The sequence below is a fragment of the Platichthys flesus genome, chromosome 3 (assembly GCF_949316205.1).
Source record: "Platichthys flesus chromosome 3, fPlaFle2.1, whole genome shotgun sequence".
NCBI classification, from domain to species: Eukaryota; Metazoa; Chordata; class Actinopteri; order Pleuronectiformes; family Pleuronectidae; genus Platichthys; species Platichthys flesus.
The window spans coordinates 13572693-13588370 of NC_084947.1; the positions used below are offsets into that span (position 1 = coordinate 13572693).

Below are 15678 nucleotides of genomic sequence, written 5' to 3' on the forward strand. Positions count from 1 at the left end.
GCCAACGGTCCCGCCTCCTCGCTCTACTTCTCCTCATCCTCCATCATCTCTCTCTCGTTCTCTCTCTCTCTTGAAACACACACTTACCAGAGGCAGATTATCCTCCCTTGTTAGGCACTCCACAGTCTTTAGAGGGAGAAAACCACAGAGTCCACCTCTTTGTGCGGGGGGGGGGGGGCGCAGTTTAAAGACCACTAAGGAGTTGGAGGGGGCAGATGAAAATTGTGTGTGTCAGTGTGTCATGGGGGCATCTGGCTGGCAGTGATGAGAGCATTGTTCATGAGAGAAAGAGACTCTTCTATTGTTTGACGGCTGAATACCAGATCTGAGACCAAGGGTGAGGGAGGGAGGGAGGGATGATGGAGGGAGAGTTGGCGGCATGAAACACAGGCACGCTCATTGTGCCACATTCCCACTACCTGCTGTGACCCACAGGCCACCTCTGCAGCCCCCTCTTGCAATTTTTAGCATGACAGTACACACACACACACAGAGACAGTCACACACACACAGAGCTCTCGTTTGTTTGCATACATTCACTTTCTAAGCTCCCAGTTGCATTTTGACCCTTTACCCTGAACCAACACTGGATACACTTTCAGGACAGTACAACAATAGGACCAGCGTGACAGACAGGTTCACACTGACCGAGCTGGATCATGTGAATAGAATAGTCTGAGAGCCATCCTGTAATCCTGTTAGTGTAATGAACAGCGGTGGAGGCAGGGGTGCAGGGGACAGAGCCGCCTTTGAGAACCACTGAGAGGCTTTTGCTCCTGACCTGAGTCACATGAGGCTCCGCGGAGCTGGAGCCGCTAACTCCATCTAACTTCACCGCAGAGGAGACGAACCAGGAGAGGAGCGAATGAACCCACCAGAGTCACCAGAGGAATTCAACACTCAGGAGCCATGATGTGAACATGCGACAATCTCCCGGCTGTAGCTCCGCCGGTTGACCGTCACTGTCTCTGTTCACCTGTTAGCGTCGAACTTCAACTAGCTTCGCAAAGTACCGACAAACACACGAACACTGCGGCTAACCGCTTCCACGTCATGGTTTGTAAAGATAAAAGCGCACAGGGTAAATAAATGGAGCATAGAGTTAAACGAAACTTCAGCTCACCTCATGGTTAGTTGGTCTTCAGTCAATTCACCCGCTGCAAGTGATGCTGTGTTTACCACGCCACTGCGCATGCGCCGCCCCGCTGATTTACCATGGCAACGAGGTCGAGGTTCTCACGCCCGGTAAAGTTACCGTTAAGTAACTCAGACTTGCAAATAGCACTAAGGCCTCCTCTTTTCATTTTTTATTGATTCATATTATCATTTATATATTTTCGCTATCTTAATTCATTGCTTGATTTAATTTTGAACCTTCTTATGTTGTTTATGTGACTGTTTTCGGGGGTTTCCTTATGTCCCATATTGTACCATGCAATTTATTTTTGTAAAGAATGTAATCTCCATCTTGTTGTGATGTAACTCATCTCAATTTGAAGTTGATCTGATGTAAGCCCTGGTACAAGTACCTCAAAGTAAAAATGTGGAATATGGCCAAAATGTCCACTAACTGCAAAATAGCAATTTTCCTGTTGCGTTTTAAAAATTGCATCTGAAGACTTTTTTTTATTGTCTGGTCATGATACACATGTGTATCGATTTTTCAATGTGAACATGGTCAGGGTCAGTGCTCGGACCCTAATGAGTGTCATTGAAAAGATTTCAGAAGATTGGGTCAAGCTACACAAGTATTTAAAATACATGAATATATATATATAGATATATCTTTTGCAATAGTTACAAGACAAGTAATCGTGCCATTTGAGAGCTGTAGCTGAGTTTGTTGTGTTGTTTAATGCAGAATGAATTAGTGAACTTTAGTGAACTCCAAAGAACACAGCCAGGCATTTGTGAGGTTTTATTATGGCACACATAACCATGTAACCATCCACAGAGCTTTTCTGTCAATAACAGAAGAGCTGGACAAAACGTGTCAGAGGAGGACACACCCTTTTTTTGCACATGTATCAAGATATTAGTATCAAATCCAAAAACAGTAGTCATGTTAAGGAAGAGAAACCATGTTCCATTAAGTCCTGTTTTACTGATTAGATACTAGCCTTTACAGAAACAAAGACATAGGTAAAGTCTAAGGAAATCACTCCAACATTATAACTTAGTGTTCAGTGCAAGAAGTGAAATGAACAACCCCATTTGGTCAAATGTAAATTGTGCATATGCGACACCCAGTGGGCTGAGATACAGATCCTTCAGAGCTTTGGTGGTGGGGGCAGTGATGCCCAGACAATGCATAACATAGGAGTTCAAGTCAAACCACTATAACAAAGAGAGGGTTTCTCATTTCTCATATTTCTAACACTGATATACTGGTATTTTAAAATATATATATTCAATAAAAAAAGTGATATCACCTTTGGAACACACTATTGAAATCCATTTATGATGCTTTTCAAATCAAATCAAAAAGATTTCAATGTGAAAATTCTCTTATTGCTGGGCCCATAAAAATCATGTTAATACTGCGAGCAAAATTTTAGTCAGGACCAGTAAACGTTGAGAACCTCTGTTCTGTCATAACAAAACAAAGTGCATGCAATAGTGTTAGAGGTGGTGATTATACAACCCCTTTATACAAAGGAACAGATGAGGAGTGACATGTGGGATTTGGCCCTTAGGATTTGCAGAAGTTTGCCAGGTCCCATTCTGTTTTTTACAGCCTTACAGCAAGACACTCTTTGAGTCAACTGCAGCGGAGCAGACAGCAATTAAATACCTTACCCACTACACATACATACACAATGTAAAGACAGCCAGTTTGTCCTTAAAAGCACTGGCATTTCTGTAATTCAGTTCTGATACAGTTCTTCATTAGGGTGACATCTCTCCACTGATGTAGATATGAATGATCTCAAATTCATATTTTATCAAAATTATCAAAATAATATTTTTACATTTCTTTATTTCAGTTTTGGAGGCTGTACAATGAGGTTACCAATTATATCAAATTTTATATGATTTACTATTTTAACTATTTTAATCAAGAGATTTTTTTTTATACATATATTTTTGTCAACTACCACATATATATATATATACATATATATATATATATATACTGTATTCTAGCTGAGAACGATTCCAGTCTGACGTGTGTTTTCCCTTTAATGAACGTGTACTGTGTGATATTTTGAGCAATTATATTTTCAATATTATGGAGCTGCAGCTGTAAGCATGATTTATCAATAATTGTTACAATATGAAAGTGCAAAGTAACATAAAATAAACAATTACTTTAATTCAAAAATAAAGAAAAGTGCTATCAGTTGTGTGGTGAGGGTGGATTTGAAACCCAATCCTGCAGAGAGACTTTCATCAACACCAAGAGGCCATCTCTACCTCAGCTGAAGGTGGACTGACATGTATGGGAAACAATCTCCTGAGCACAGCTGAACAGTCTCCATTGTTGGTGGAGTCAGGTCAAAACCAGGCGGTAAGGCATTCTGGAGGAGGGTTATGCAGCTGCTGGCTCGGTCAATTGTCCTTCCTTTTCTCTCTTGTCTCATCAGATCACATTCGTAAAAACTTGTATTACTGTTGAGGCTGTTCAAAGGCCACACCCTGCTTGTCATAGATCTCCTTCAGCAGGAGGAGAGCTGTGTCCTCCGATTCCCTAACAGACAGACAAACAAAGAGACAGAGTGAGGGGACCATGTCATTTCTTTAGCTTTTAGATTAATAAATAATCAGCAACATAAGATGTGAAACAAGAAAGGGGAAATAGCAGAGTCATAAAAGAGCAAATCTAATGTGCAGTACCTCCTCTACTGCAGGTGTACACCCAACCTGTGAACAGATATGTATGACTCACCAGTAACACAGATGCGACTGGATGGCAAACAGGTATTCGTTAAAGCTCTCAATGGGTTTCTCCTGAAGCACATAGTCAATCCTTCGTCCTCCATTCAACCTCCCCACGTTTATCTCGGCCTGCTCTGCCTGCTCTGCTGACACTGAGGACTCTGCTTCCTCACACACTCCTACAGAAGACAAAACACATTAAATAACACCATATGGGCAGACTGCAGAAACAATGAGGATAGCACAGACAAGAACATACATGATAATAGAGAGGGAAACTGAGAGTACTACTACTAATAAAATTCAACTTCATATAAAAATGTAATCATTAAGGCCTCCCTGAATTGGGGGCAGAATGTACTAATTTTGTTTTTGGAAACCCTTGAACAGAGGGATGTGGTTTTGTCTGTGTTAGTTTGTCAGTTAGCAATATTACACAAAAAATAATCAAAGATTTACCTGCACATTTTTGAGGGGTGGGGGCATGACCCAAGGAAGAACCCATTACATTTTGGTGCAAATCTGGATCAGGCTGCAGGTCCAGCAGATATATATATTTTCACTTTCTTTGACATTGTTAGATAGGGCATTGTTCAAAATTTGGTTCACTTTTTGGAGAATAATTCATGCATCTTGATGAAATAATACATGTTCTTTGGGTGAATGCTATTTATGACTATTTTAAATCTGGTTAGATTTGAATCATATTAAATGTGGTTTTAGAAGGGGCAGTAGGGGCGGAAGTATACACTCTACTAAGTGCCATAGTTTTATACTGATATGGGCCTTTGACTCTGAAATAAAACTACTTATTAAAAATAAAGAAAGCACTTTTCTTTACAAAGTTACAAAGTGCTGAGCAGAAAGAAAAAAAGTAAATAATGAAAAGCAATCAAAGACAAACAAAGTTGCATAAAATATAAACTATACTGGGATAGTAAAATGCAAAACACAGTCAATCATTCATAAAAGTGTTAAAAGAATGTTGAAAGAAGGTACTGGATTTCGTTGCCTGTCTGATCTTGATATGAAACCTGAGCCAGAGTTTGGGGGCTTTAAAGTTAAAGGCACTGTCAATCTTGCTGTTATCTGGTGATAACCAGCAGCAGCTTTTGTCTTCAGCAACGTACAAGCCAAAAGGAATTTATAGAACAGTGCATGCACTGTTCTATACATGCAACCCATGCACCTCAGCAGTTCAGGAGGATAAAACCCTTATCAATCCACAACACAGTGCATACCTCAGAGATAAGTTTGCTCGGCATGCAGCAAGATTATAAAGTATCAGGATCAAAAACAGGCCCAGTTTCCTCACTTTACAGTCTCAGCATTTGATTTGTCTGTAAGTCATGTCATGAACAATTACTGCTTTAAGATCCCTGCAAGTTTAACTTCTTCATCTTTAAAAATCACAAACAACAAATGCAGGTCCTGCAAATACTGCAGGTTAGATTTCAACTACATTTCATTCAGCATTCCTTACTTGAATTACAGCCATAATCACATGATGAGTACATTCAAAACGCTTTTATGAGAGTGCTGTAGATTTGAAAGAAATCGTTACTGATGCAAATAAGGTGTGATTGTTGCAAATTTACATGTTTAATTTTAAATGACCTTTTAAATGTTAAGGTTTTTTCCTCTGGAGGGCAAGTTTGATGTTTCGTAAAAGTGAGTAAGGTGTGCCCATTTTGTGGTGTGTTTCTTGGTAAGTTATGAACGCACTGTTGTTTGTTTAAAGAAAAATCTGACAACTCCCCTCCACAGAAATCCAATCCACTTCCAACCGCTCGTAGCTACTTATCATTACATTTTGAAAGGATATTTCTAATAGCCTGTTTTTGCATTAAATTGGACGTAATCATGACTTTAAATATCAAAAGCTACATACCACCTAATCCTTAAAAGTCCAATGTATAGATGATGCAGACATATATGAAGGTTGTATAAGAAGAATCTGTGAATCGGTGGGATAAAGAGTTAATTTACAATGTACAGTCTGTCCTGACAGCAGCTGCATTCCCTTTCACCCACATAGTGAACTGACAGATTCAGTTCTCCAGGGGGTTTGGAAAAGGGCAGGACATGTACCTGCACATAGCTTCTGAAGGGGACCTGCTGCTGATTGAATGGAATTATCTGCTGGTTCAGCACCAGCCAATGACTCAAGTTTAAAAAAAACAGCCATCGCCACTATACCAGTAATGTTATTTGATCAGGTCTTAAGAGATTGTGCCATGGGCCTGTTGACGCTCTCTTTTCAGAGTCAGAAGTTCAACCAATCAGAAATGATTGACAGAAAGGGAGGGACAGGAAGTATAATTAAATCAACCTTTACGGTAAATATTAGATGTACAGCAGCAGTAATGCAGGCAGGCATGAGGGAAGGGATAAGTGAGAGCTTGCTGCAAAACAGACTTACTCAACATAACGTAGCATGTTCTCTTTGTGAGGGAGCTAATATGAAAAAGTATGCCAAAGAAAGTGAACAGTTACTGTAGCACCATTTTAAAATCAATAATGAAGGTAAAACAGCCCATTTTCCACAATGAATAAAGAAGTTGTGGAATTTTTCTGCCTTTTTTGTTGGAAAAATTTTTAAAAAAGTTCAGATTCAAGCCAGGGAAATAAAACATTAAGGCTATATGAGAGACTGTTTACAATAGACTAACAGACTTTTACTTAATCGTGCAGGTTCAAAATTTAGGAAACTAAGTAATATACATCCTGATGATGAGGCTTAATAAGGTTTTTTTTCATTTCATCTTGGAAGTGGCTCCCCTGGCTCCCCTGGCTTACCTTGGAAGTAATGCATATGAAGGGCCCTGGGCCACTCCAGTATTATAGTCCAAAAATCAGCACTTTTCTCTTCACTCTCAGAAGAAGCAGTAACTGCCGCTGAGGCTGAGGTTCAAGGTAAAGTGGGAAAGGGGTGAGGGACAGAAAGAGCAACCACCAGAGAGAGCAGAAGAAGGGAGGGGAAGGTATTGGCATGCAGAGAGAGAGGAGTACGAGGAGACAGGGTTAGACTAACTCCCTTGCACACACACAACATTAACAAATACAAATAAAAGGGATCTTTCTACCTTGTGTCTCCAAAAGGTTTCTCTCTATTGTAGTTTCCCCTTCCTCCACCGGGGGCAGTGCTGCGGCAGAAGGGAGTCTGGCAAAAGACTGCCATGCGGTCCGTAATGATCCCAAGACATTGTTCTTCAAATCCATGCTCATTCGGGTCAAGCTGTCTTTCAGTTCTACGAGACAAAGAGAAAGAGAGAAAATCTTTCAACCCTGCCACAATACTGTTCGACATAATCCAGGTAAGAGACAGTCATACCCAGGTGCATCCTCTTGCGGCCTTTATGGTGAGGGATTAGCATGGGCTCCAGATCCACCTCTGAAACAATCATAGGCTCTATCCGATAGGCCACGGGGTCGTACTGCACAGCAATAAAGGAGATGAGATGACGAATGGAACTTTTATTAGATGATCTCTTTCATTGTGGGAAATAAAAGCTGGTGAAAACACTCTTTAGTGCCAGCACAGGATGCGTAAGTGAATGGGCAGTAAATATGTGATTACTCACCGGGTGGTAGATGTTGTAAAAGCTCTTGCAGGTGGGGAAGGTGTAGTTTGGGTCGATGCGTTTCAGGCCACGCACGGTGAGGAACATCCCAATGGGAGAGCCGAATGCAAAAAATGTCTGAGGGCGGAACGCTAGCTGTGGGTATTCAATAGATACCTGCGGAAAGGAGGGGGGTTTATAAAAATCTGTGCCACTGAAACAGTTAAAGGTTAAATGCATTATGGTTTAACCCTGAGGAGTCCTGGCCTTTTTTGGCTGTTTTTTTATGTTTTAAATTTGCTTTTTATATACCACATTGTTTGGTATCTTAGCCTACATAAGGAAACAATAATTTTTTTATTTTTGACATAGTATATAAAATAAAATGCAACAGCTGCACCATCCTATCGTGCAGGCTTACTCATGCGTAAATATTATTTATTACATCACATTTATGAAATCATATCACCCTTTTTTCTTGACTTATTACCACCAAACAAAAAATAATTTGGAGTTTCAAGTCAGCACTTTGAAGTTAAGTTAAAACCAGCGCTACATGCCGCTCTGTGTTTACACTGACGTCTTAAACATCTTGAATGTGATTTGATCAGTGACTCCTGAGGGTTAAGCAAAGTTTATATTGTGAGAGGACATGTAGGAAAGAAAGCTTGAAATGACATAATACTCATTTGGTGAACTGGGATGTTTGAAAACACAGACACAAGCATTCATAGTATCAAGACAACAGCCAGGGAGCATGACAGCAAGTAAGGAGGAGACTGAGGTACACCTCATGCAGGGCTGAGTGAGCACAGACACCGAGCGTGGTATTTGGACTGCACGACTCAATGGGACAAACACAGGAGCCTCCATCACAGCATAATGTGACTTCACCATGGAAACCCCACGGCTCGTAGAATAGCCACGAATAGCCCAGTTGTCTTGAGATTTCTCAAACTAGGCTGGACTGTATTTGAGGAGAAACTCTGGGTAAAGTGCAATCGATGAGAACTAATGACAAAGTCAGAGAGCACTGCAACACCATATGAGACACACCTGCCCCTTGGCTATACCTCCATTGGTCTGTCCAGGCAAGCGGGGGGGAGAGAAGCAGGAATTTGGTGCATCAAAGCTTTCAGCTTCTGGAGCTCCCAAGCACAAATATTCATACGGAATCTGTATGCATGTGTGCTACCTGTCCGATTCCCACGTCAAAGTACTCATAGTCCACGGCGCTGGTGACAGACTGCGCCCTATGAAACTGGGCCTGCTGCGGCGTCACACCGGTGGGCTGATTACCATCCTGATCATTGGTCACTTGGGGTGGACATTCCAACCCGGGTGGCAGAAGCACAGTCCCTGTCCTACCACCCTGTTGGAAAGAGAAAGACAAAAATACTTCAAAGGGAGACCTTTCTTGTATTGTTTTTGAAAAGAAGAGGGATCAAGTGAAATTCAAACAGCTGCATTAACTCTCTCACACACACTCTTGTACATAACAGTACATAAGTTCTCTTTGACAGTTTCTACTCATTAAAAATACACATATAACACATAAGTAAGTAATGCAAAACTCAGGATAGTTTTTTCTGTGCCTGACCTCTGGAAGCCATTTTCTTTTGGCGTACTTCAGGATCTTCTTCCGAGGTCCAAGAGGAATTCCTAACACTTTGAGATCACTGTCATTGCAAAGAGACTAAAAGAACAAAGAGAGATGTTTTTAAACTGAGAATTACACTTGAATGTGTGTGTCAGTTGTGTTTGTTTATTACCAGTGATTCAAGGTCAAGGTTTTCAGCCTGCAGTGTATCCAGGTATTGCTGGAGGCCAAGTCTGGTCAGAGTCTGCTCCAATGTGTCACAGTTCAAATGACACGACTCCCCGGAAGGCACCTTGAGTACAGGGAGGGAGAGAGTGGGAAATTGATTCTACACGGACATTCTTTAATTGAACATATAGAGTTATAGTCTATGAATCTAAGTGTCTGAATCAGTATTCTGATATTATCTGTTACTGTGAATGACATCGTACCCCCTCTCTGGACCCTGATCTAGTCCTCTGGTTGGTTAGCAGGTCAAACAGGATCAGTGAACCTGAGGAATGAGGGAAAGCAAGTGTTGGAACTCAGAATTTGTATGTTCTGCTTGTTTATGACAGGGTGTGTGTTTCTGCATCTCTAACCCAGACTATGGCCCACTACTGAAACTGCCCCGCTGAATTCTGGATGTCGCTGTTTAAAGAGTGTGTGTAGCCTGTTGATCTCTGAGGCTACTGTGTCCACTATGGTCTGGCAGTAGGTGGGGCTGTTATAGAAAAACAGGTCCAGCAAAGTGTCGTTGGTGAAATGTCTCAGTCTGCTGATACTGGGAAGAGTGATCCTCTGGATGTCCCTGGAGAGAGAAGAAAAAGGCGGATGGCCACAGTTTGACAATTCTCAAATGGTCTTAAAGACATTGGCATTATTGTACAGTTGGTAGTACAAAGGAGAATCTGGCTTTATGCTCTCTCTCCATACTTACTCATCCACACCAGTTGCATCCCCGTGTAGAGCGCTGTGCCAGTTGACTGGGAGGAACTCAACTCTGTTCACCTGGCCATCTTGCTGAGCCCGTTTGTAATGGGAGGCCAGGAGGGACAGGGAGGCACTCCTGAAGTCACTTACTGGAGAGACAAGATGAAAGGGAGTCGTATACACTCACATATGTTCATATATGTAAACCATACATACAAATGCACACCTACCACACTGTATGATGGATCTGAAGCGCAAGTCACACGCAGGACCAATGCCATGCACCATAAAAACAAGGTGGTCCACCTTTTCTGTTTCACCTGGGAACACACAAATGAATGGTGATACCAAAGTCTCAGCTGTAGGTGATACCCTCTACATATTGTACTGTCATGAATACCTTCAGGTATATCTACAGGGATGTTGTCTACCCCCCTCTTGACTGTTCGTGGTCGGGTCTGCTCTGAGGGGGAGGTCATCCACTCATCTTGCATTCCAATTGGCTGATATTGCATTATATGCTGGGCGAGGGGCAAGGAAATAAAGAGATGAGGACTTGTGAAGGCAATAACAATGCACTTGTTGTTTTTTTATGCATTCACTTGTGGTTTGGCTTTGTCATGATATTTAACAGTCTGCCCTACTTTGGGATTGTGTAAGATAACAGTCTCTCCAGTGGGAAAGTCCAGTTTCGTCTTCCATTCGTCCAAGGTCACTGCTATCATATAAGACTCCTGAAAAATTGGAGGATGGGTGGGGGAGGAATTAAAGACCAAACATAAGGTAAACAGTGAAGTTTGGAAGATAACACAAGCCTGTAGGAATGAGCAGTGTGATGGTATAAACTCAGCATCTGGGTCACACTACCTCCAGGCTGAGGCTGAGGACCTCAGAGTAAGGCATGAACATGATGTCTTTATCTCCTTTGTAGAACCAGGTACAGCGCCGGACTTCAGTGGGACCTTGCTCCCAGTACACAGCGTAGCGTTTCCTCTCCTTGACGTGCACATCATACCGCTCTCCGTCCACAGCCACCACCACCTCCCCCTCATCTGCTGCAAAGTAAACAAACTTATAATGTATTTAAAGCAAAAACAAAAGCAAAAGGTTCAATTATGACATGTGCCCATTATATGGTCGTGCTTTACACCAGAGGGGAATAGATTGTTCCCTCATAAATGTATTATCGATGGGAATGTCGAGGGTCACAGTCACACTGAGGAGGACTAATGAATGAATCACAACTGATAAGGAAGTTACTTTTCTAGCCAAACCGTGTTGACTAATCACATCCCCCTTACTTTGTAGGGATGTACTGTAAGTTGTCACAGGGAAAGATGAGATATTTGCTTGGATATGGAGCGCTTATAAGAGATATGTGAAACTATATTTTTGATTATTTTTTAATTAAATACCACTAGTTTTTGTGACTATCTTTTTTCCTTTTCGTCGGCTTGTGTGTGATTATTTATGTAGATATTCAACTCCTTGTAAAACAAAAACATGTGATTTTATCTCAATATATGGATTAAACACATGAGATAAGGCCTGTTATTGAGATTAAGAGGTGCTGTTAGGTGGACTTTGTTACATTTGGACAGTCTCTAATTCAAGGCTTTACGCTAAGCTACTTGAGGTGTCAATCTTCCTGTTATTTGAAATTATTCATTTAAAAACGAACTTATATCAAATTAAAAAAGGGAGTGTGCTTGTATTTTTTTAAAGGATTCATTCCATTTTTCAAAAATGAATACCATGAATTTCAACATCAATTTTTTTTTTATTTTATATGTTTAAATTACGATCTACAGTCCAGCATGCTGACAATAAGGGAGGCTAATCTAAATCCTCCCTGAATCTGAATTCAAACTTGCTGTTAAGCTGCTTCTAACAGAGAGCATGTTTTGTCGCAGAGTCTCAAGTCCTTCTCGGTATTAGGCCAAGTTGGTACCAGTCATGTTTTGACATTTTATATCGCTCTGATAGCTCTCCTTATAACATATCCAAAGAGAATGTACTAGGCACAGTATGTAATGTGCATATACAATATAAACAACCCCTTACCAGAGTTGCAGGCCCTCTCTAGTTTGTCAGAGTCTTCTCTGCTGAAAGGAAGCCAGGAGGTGTTGTCATTAGCCAGTCGACAAAAGAACCAGTGAGGCTGCACTTCTCTGTAAGGAGCTGGGCCTGTCTCCATGTCGAGAATCTCATAGGAGGTAGTGGAAGAAGGAGAGGCCTTGTCCAACATAGGCGACACCTGGAGAGGAAGGATGATCAGATCAGTATAGTCAATAGGTTAAATCAATGTTTCTTCTCCGGGTCTGCAAGAATGCACTGTTAAAAAGTCAATTCCGAAGGATTCATTCTTTGGAACTGCCCACGATTTAACACTGCAGCGTTGAGAGTAAGTAAATATAAGCAACTGACAATCAGACAGGAAAGGATCAGACCTCCTCTTAGCACAAAGCTACACCCACTATAAACTATCTTTAGTCTCCTCTTTTCACTACTGCAACAGATACAGCTACACTCAAAAGACACATTTCCACTCAATAGCTTGGATTAAAAAACATTGTTACCAGTTAAACTCTTGGTACGCCTCTGCTCCAGTTTGACAGTGTTGAAAGAGAGAGCCTGCTACAGCTTGAACCCACAAACAAACCCCTCATTATACGCAGCCACCAAATCAGCAATCCAATTTGCAATCTAATGTGCAATACTGAGAATGACTGGAATCTGTTTGGAACACACTACCTAAGAATAAAATCTGTGGATCTCCATGACAGTAATACCTTCCTCTGTGTGCACAGGTCAGCAGCTTTTCAGTTGCAGACTATAAATAGTATATTTGGCTTTGTGTGCATTGCAACAACAACAAAAAAGAAAATTTATGAAAACCAGCAGCAAAGTAACTTACATGATTCATTTGATACAGACACAAAGTAATCATATTCTCCCCAAAGGCGACATGTATCAAAGAAACATATAAGTTACTTTGCTGTGGGATTATGTATTATACTCAATTTAGTTACAAATATGTTTATAGTTTAACATTGACATGAAGACACACACACTGATTAGCCTGGGATAAAAATCAAGAAATATGTGTACTTCCAAATGGTAATTTATTACTGGGATAAAAAGCATCTGCCTGTATGCAGCTGAGGACAGATGAAAATAGGACTAGAACTAATATTTAAACGGTCGATTACCCACTATGAATTGATAAAAACTGTGAGAAGTCAAACTTATTCTGTACAGCATTATAACAATTTCTCTTCAGAAAATAAATGTAAGATATTATGGTTAACTGAACTCAATGAGAGAGGATTCTCACAATCGGCCCAAACAACATTGGTTTAATGAAAAATTGTGAGTTTCTTGTTTTACAATCACAACTTTTCTGTCAATGAACGAAACCACACTCCTCTCTGTAAAGTATACAGCATGCCAGGGCGGTGTTAAAGTCTGTTCCCCTTCGATTTGTTTTTATCAACATGTTTAGTCACACTTCTGGTTTAAGAACACGCTGGGTCCTGCTCTTCCTCTCTGTTTACGCCAACATGTGTGTGTTCCCCTTCTATTTGCTTTTATCACAACTTGAAACACACCCTTATCCCAGCTAATCATATCTGTGATCATAATCAGGGAGGGCCATTGTACAGCAGACAGATGTTGATCATCAACAATGTCACATCCAGACATGCAGCTTCACCTGATCCTCAGGTGTGCTCGCTGTAGCCTCAGTCTGAGCGGGGCTGTCAAACCGGTCTGGGGTGTGGCCGTTTGGGGCAGCCTCAGGGAGACGCCCCTCTTCACCGGGACTGGAGGACATTTAGTCCGAGACTTTACCCAAATCCTCAGCTCTGACCTGAGGAGGACACACACACACACACAGCTGCACGTGGAATAACAGTAAACAGATTTCACAACTACATAACAAGTTATATATAACCTGTCAGACATAGAGATACTTGACATTAGCTTGTGTCATTGCACCATAGACAATGTGATAGAAAAACAAACCAGATCAGATACATCAGGTGTTAAAGTTTAATCTCAAACTAATGCTAACTGTCAACTGACACAGTGGATGCATCACGATTTGTGTCAACGCGCGTTGACACACGCGTTGACACAATTCTTAACGTTTTCTCAAACAAAGCTAGCAACCGCTAACGTTGCCTCTCGATAGCTTGTGTTGATGTCCAAAGGAGACAACAGACAGATCCCAGAGGCCAAAGGTTGCTCACGCTGTGGTTCATGCTAGCTGGTTCCTGGGGGTCTAACACTGGTTATCATTCCCCGTGCTCACACACTGGTTTACAGCGTTAACAGGAGCCGGACTTAAATCTCACCGATCACTTCACATCCGTGCAGCAGGTTTATTGGAGCGGAGTTGTTTTTGTTGTTTAGCTCTCAGTAGCTAGCTCTGCTACCAAGGACAGCCTCCTGTCAAACGACGCCTGCTTCAAGTGCTCTCGGAAATATGGCCATCACGGGAATGTCGCTCGCGAATGATAAGCCCGCTGAGCAAAATAAAGATTTAAAATCACATTAGTGGAGATTAAGTTTTCTGCAATGTACGAGATTTTAGCGTGTAACGACGAGAAGGTGGAACACTCGAAAGAGGCGTTAATTAGTGATAGAAACAATATTCATTATAAATTAATATTATCCTTCGTATTCTTCGGTTGATAATTCAACCGTAATACAAACTAACTCTGAAGTGGAGAAAACCAAGAGTCTTCGTCAAACACAGGGCAAAAATAACCGAACTTTATGAATAAGTCTTACATTTACGAGGAACATGGAAGGCAACATGAAGCACCGCTCCGTCACGCGGTCGACGCCCCCAAATACTCACGTTTTGTCATTTGTTTGCAAGTGGTTTAAGGTTTATATTTCACCAATATGGTGCAGAGCAAACATTAATAATTATTTACATAAATCATTATTATTTATATACTATTTATATACAGCACTTTTCGAAAAACAGGTTCATAAAATGCTTAACCTCTTAATATAATGCAATTAATTGCAATTGATGAACATACACATCCATGCCTAAACTTATACTGATACATTTATTTTTGAGATGAAACTGACACTACTGATCATAATGTACTGGATGAACTCCACAATATACAAGACTATTTTTTAATAAAAATAAGTCTTTTAGTTTTACCTTTATTATTAAAAAAATGTTAAGGTCTGAGCACTGACAGTGTATCTGCATCTGTTCATTACTGGTTATACAGTATCTGGATTCAATTGAAAATAAGCTTGTCTATTGATAAAGCTTCGACACACATCCATTCAATCCTGTAGCTTACAGTCCTACAGATCTGATGAGACGACTGTTTATGAGACGATTTATTTAAGCACCTGAGAGTCGAGTTAGACCAGACCTTGACATCTTGCCGGTGTAAGGTGACTCCTCTGCCTAATCCAGAAATGTTAGTGTTTAGTTTGCACTGCAATATTACCTGGTATGGGAAAAATGTGACCGTGGCGGGTGTAGGCCTCATAACGATCAGAGCACAACCACCTAATAAGACACAGACACACCCTGTTGTCTCATGGTTGTAATTTCATCTCAATCTGACTTCACTATCATGATATTAACATGAGGGATGCAGCCAAGAGATGTAAGTTTGGTTTTATCTTGAGTAAAGACACTTATTGTCAGATGGCCACAAAAATAGGCACACTTCTCTGTCC

At 40.9% G+C, this 15678-nt stretch overlaps 1 protein-coding gene across 4 annotated transcripts; it reads right to left on the reverse strand.

The window, feature by feature from the left end:
- Positions 1-1905: 1905 nt before the first annotated feature.
- ddhd2 (DDHD domain containing 2) lies at positions 1906-14423 on the reverse strand. Of its 4 annotated transcripts, none has more exons than XM_062382078.1 (19): positions 14313-14423; positions 13670-13825; positions 12019-12211; positions 10822-11009; positions 10599-10688; positions 10355-10475; positions 10185-10274; positions 9962-10103; positions 9624-9832; positions 9474-9535; positions 9215-9334; positions 9043-9138; positions 8638-8814; positions 7464-7619; positions 7214-7316; positions 6966-7130; positions 6679-6783; positions 3890-4058; positions 1906-3691 (listed from the first exon to the last, which is right to left on the reverse strand). In XM_062382078.1, the coding sequence occupies exons 2-19, from the start codon at positions 13787-13789 to the stop codon at positions 3610-3612; spliced, it is 2388 nt and encodes a 795-aa protein (XP_062238062.1). In that variant the 5' UTR covers positions 13790-13825; positions 14313-14423; the 3' UTR covers positions 1906-3609. The 4 variants fall into 4 exon arrangements, with proteins under 4 accessions (XP_062238062.1, XP_062238063.1, XP_062238060.1 ...); XM_062382079.1 differs by having other exon boundaries at positions 10822-11006; positions 14208-14415; XM_062382076.1 differs by having other exon boundaries at positions 14208-14415.
- Between the last annotated feature and the right edge of the window lie 1255 nt (positions 14424-15678).

Bases quoted from the DNA above. Each gene is read 5' to 3' on its own strand.
- ddhd2 (XM_062382078.1), bottom strand. From the start codon at position 13,789: ATGTCCTCCAGTCCCGGTGAAGAGGGGCGTCTCCCTGAGGCTGCCCCA. The intron at 7,317-7,463 runs GTGAGTAATCAC...ATTGCTGTGCAG, and splicing joins TTTACAACATCTACCACCCG to TACGACCCCGTGGCCTATCG. The intron at 7,131-7,213 runs GTATGACTGTCT...TTTGTCTCGTAG, and splicing joins CCGCAAGAGGATGCACCTGG to AACTGAAAGACAGCTTGACC.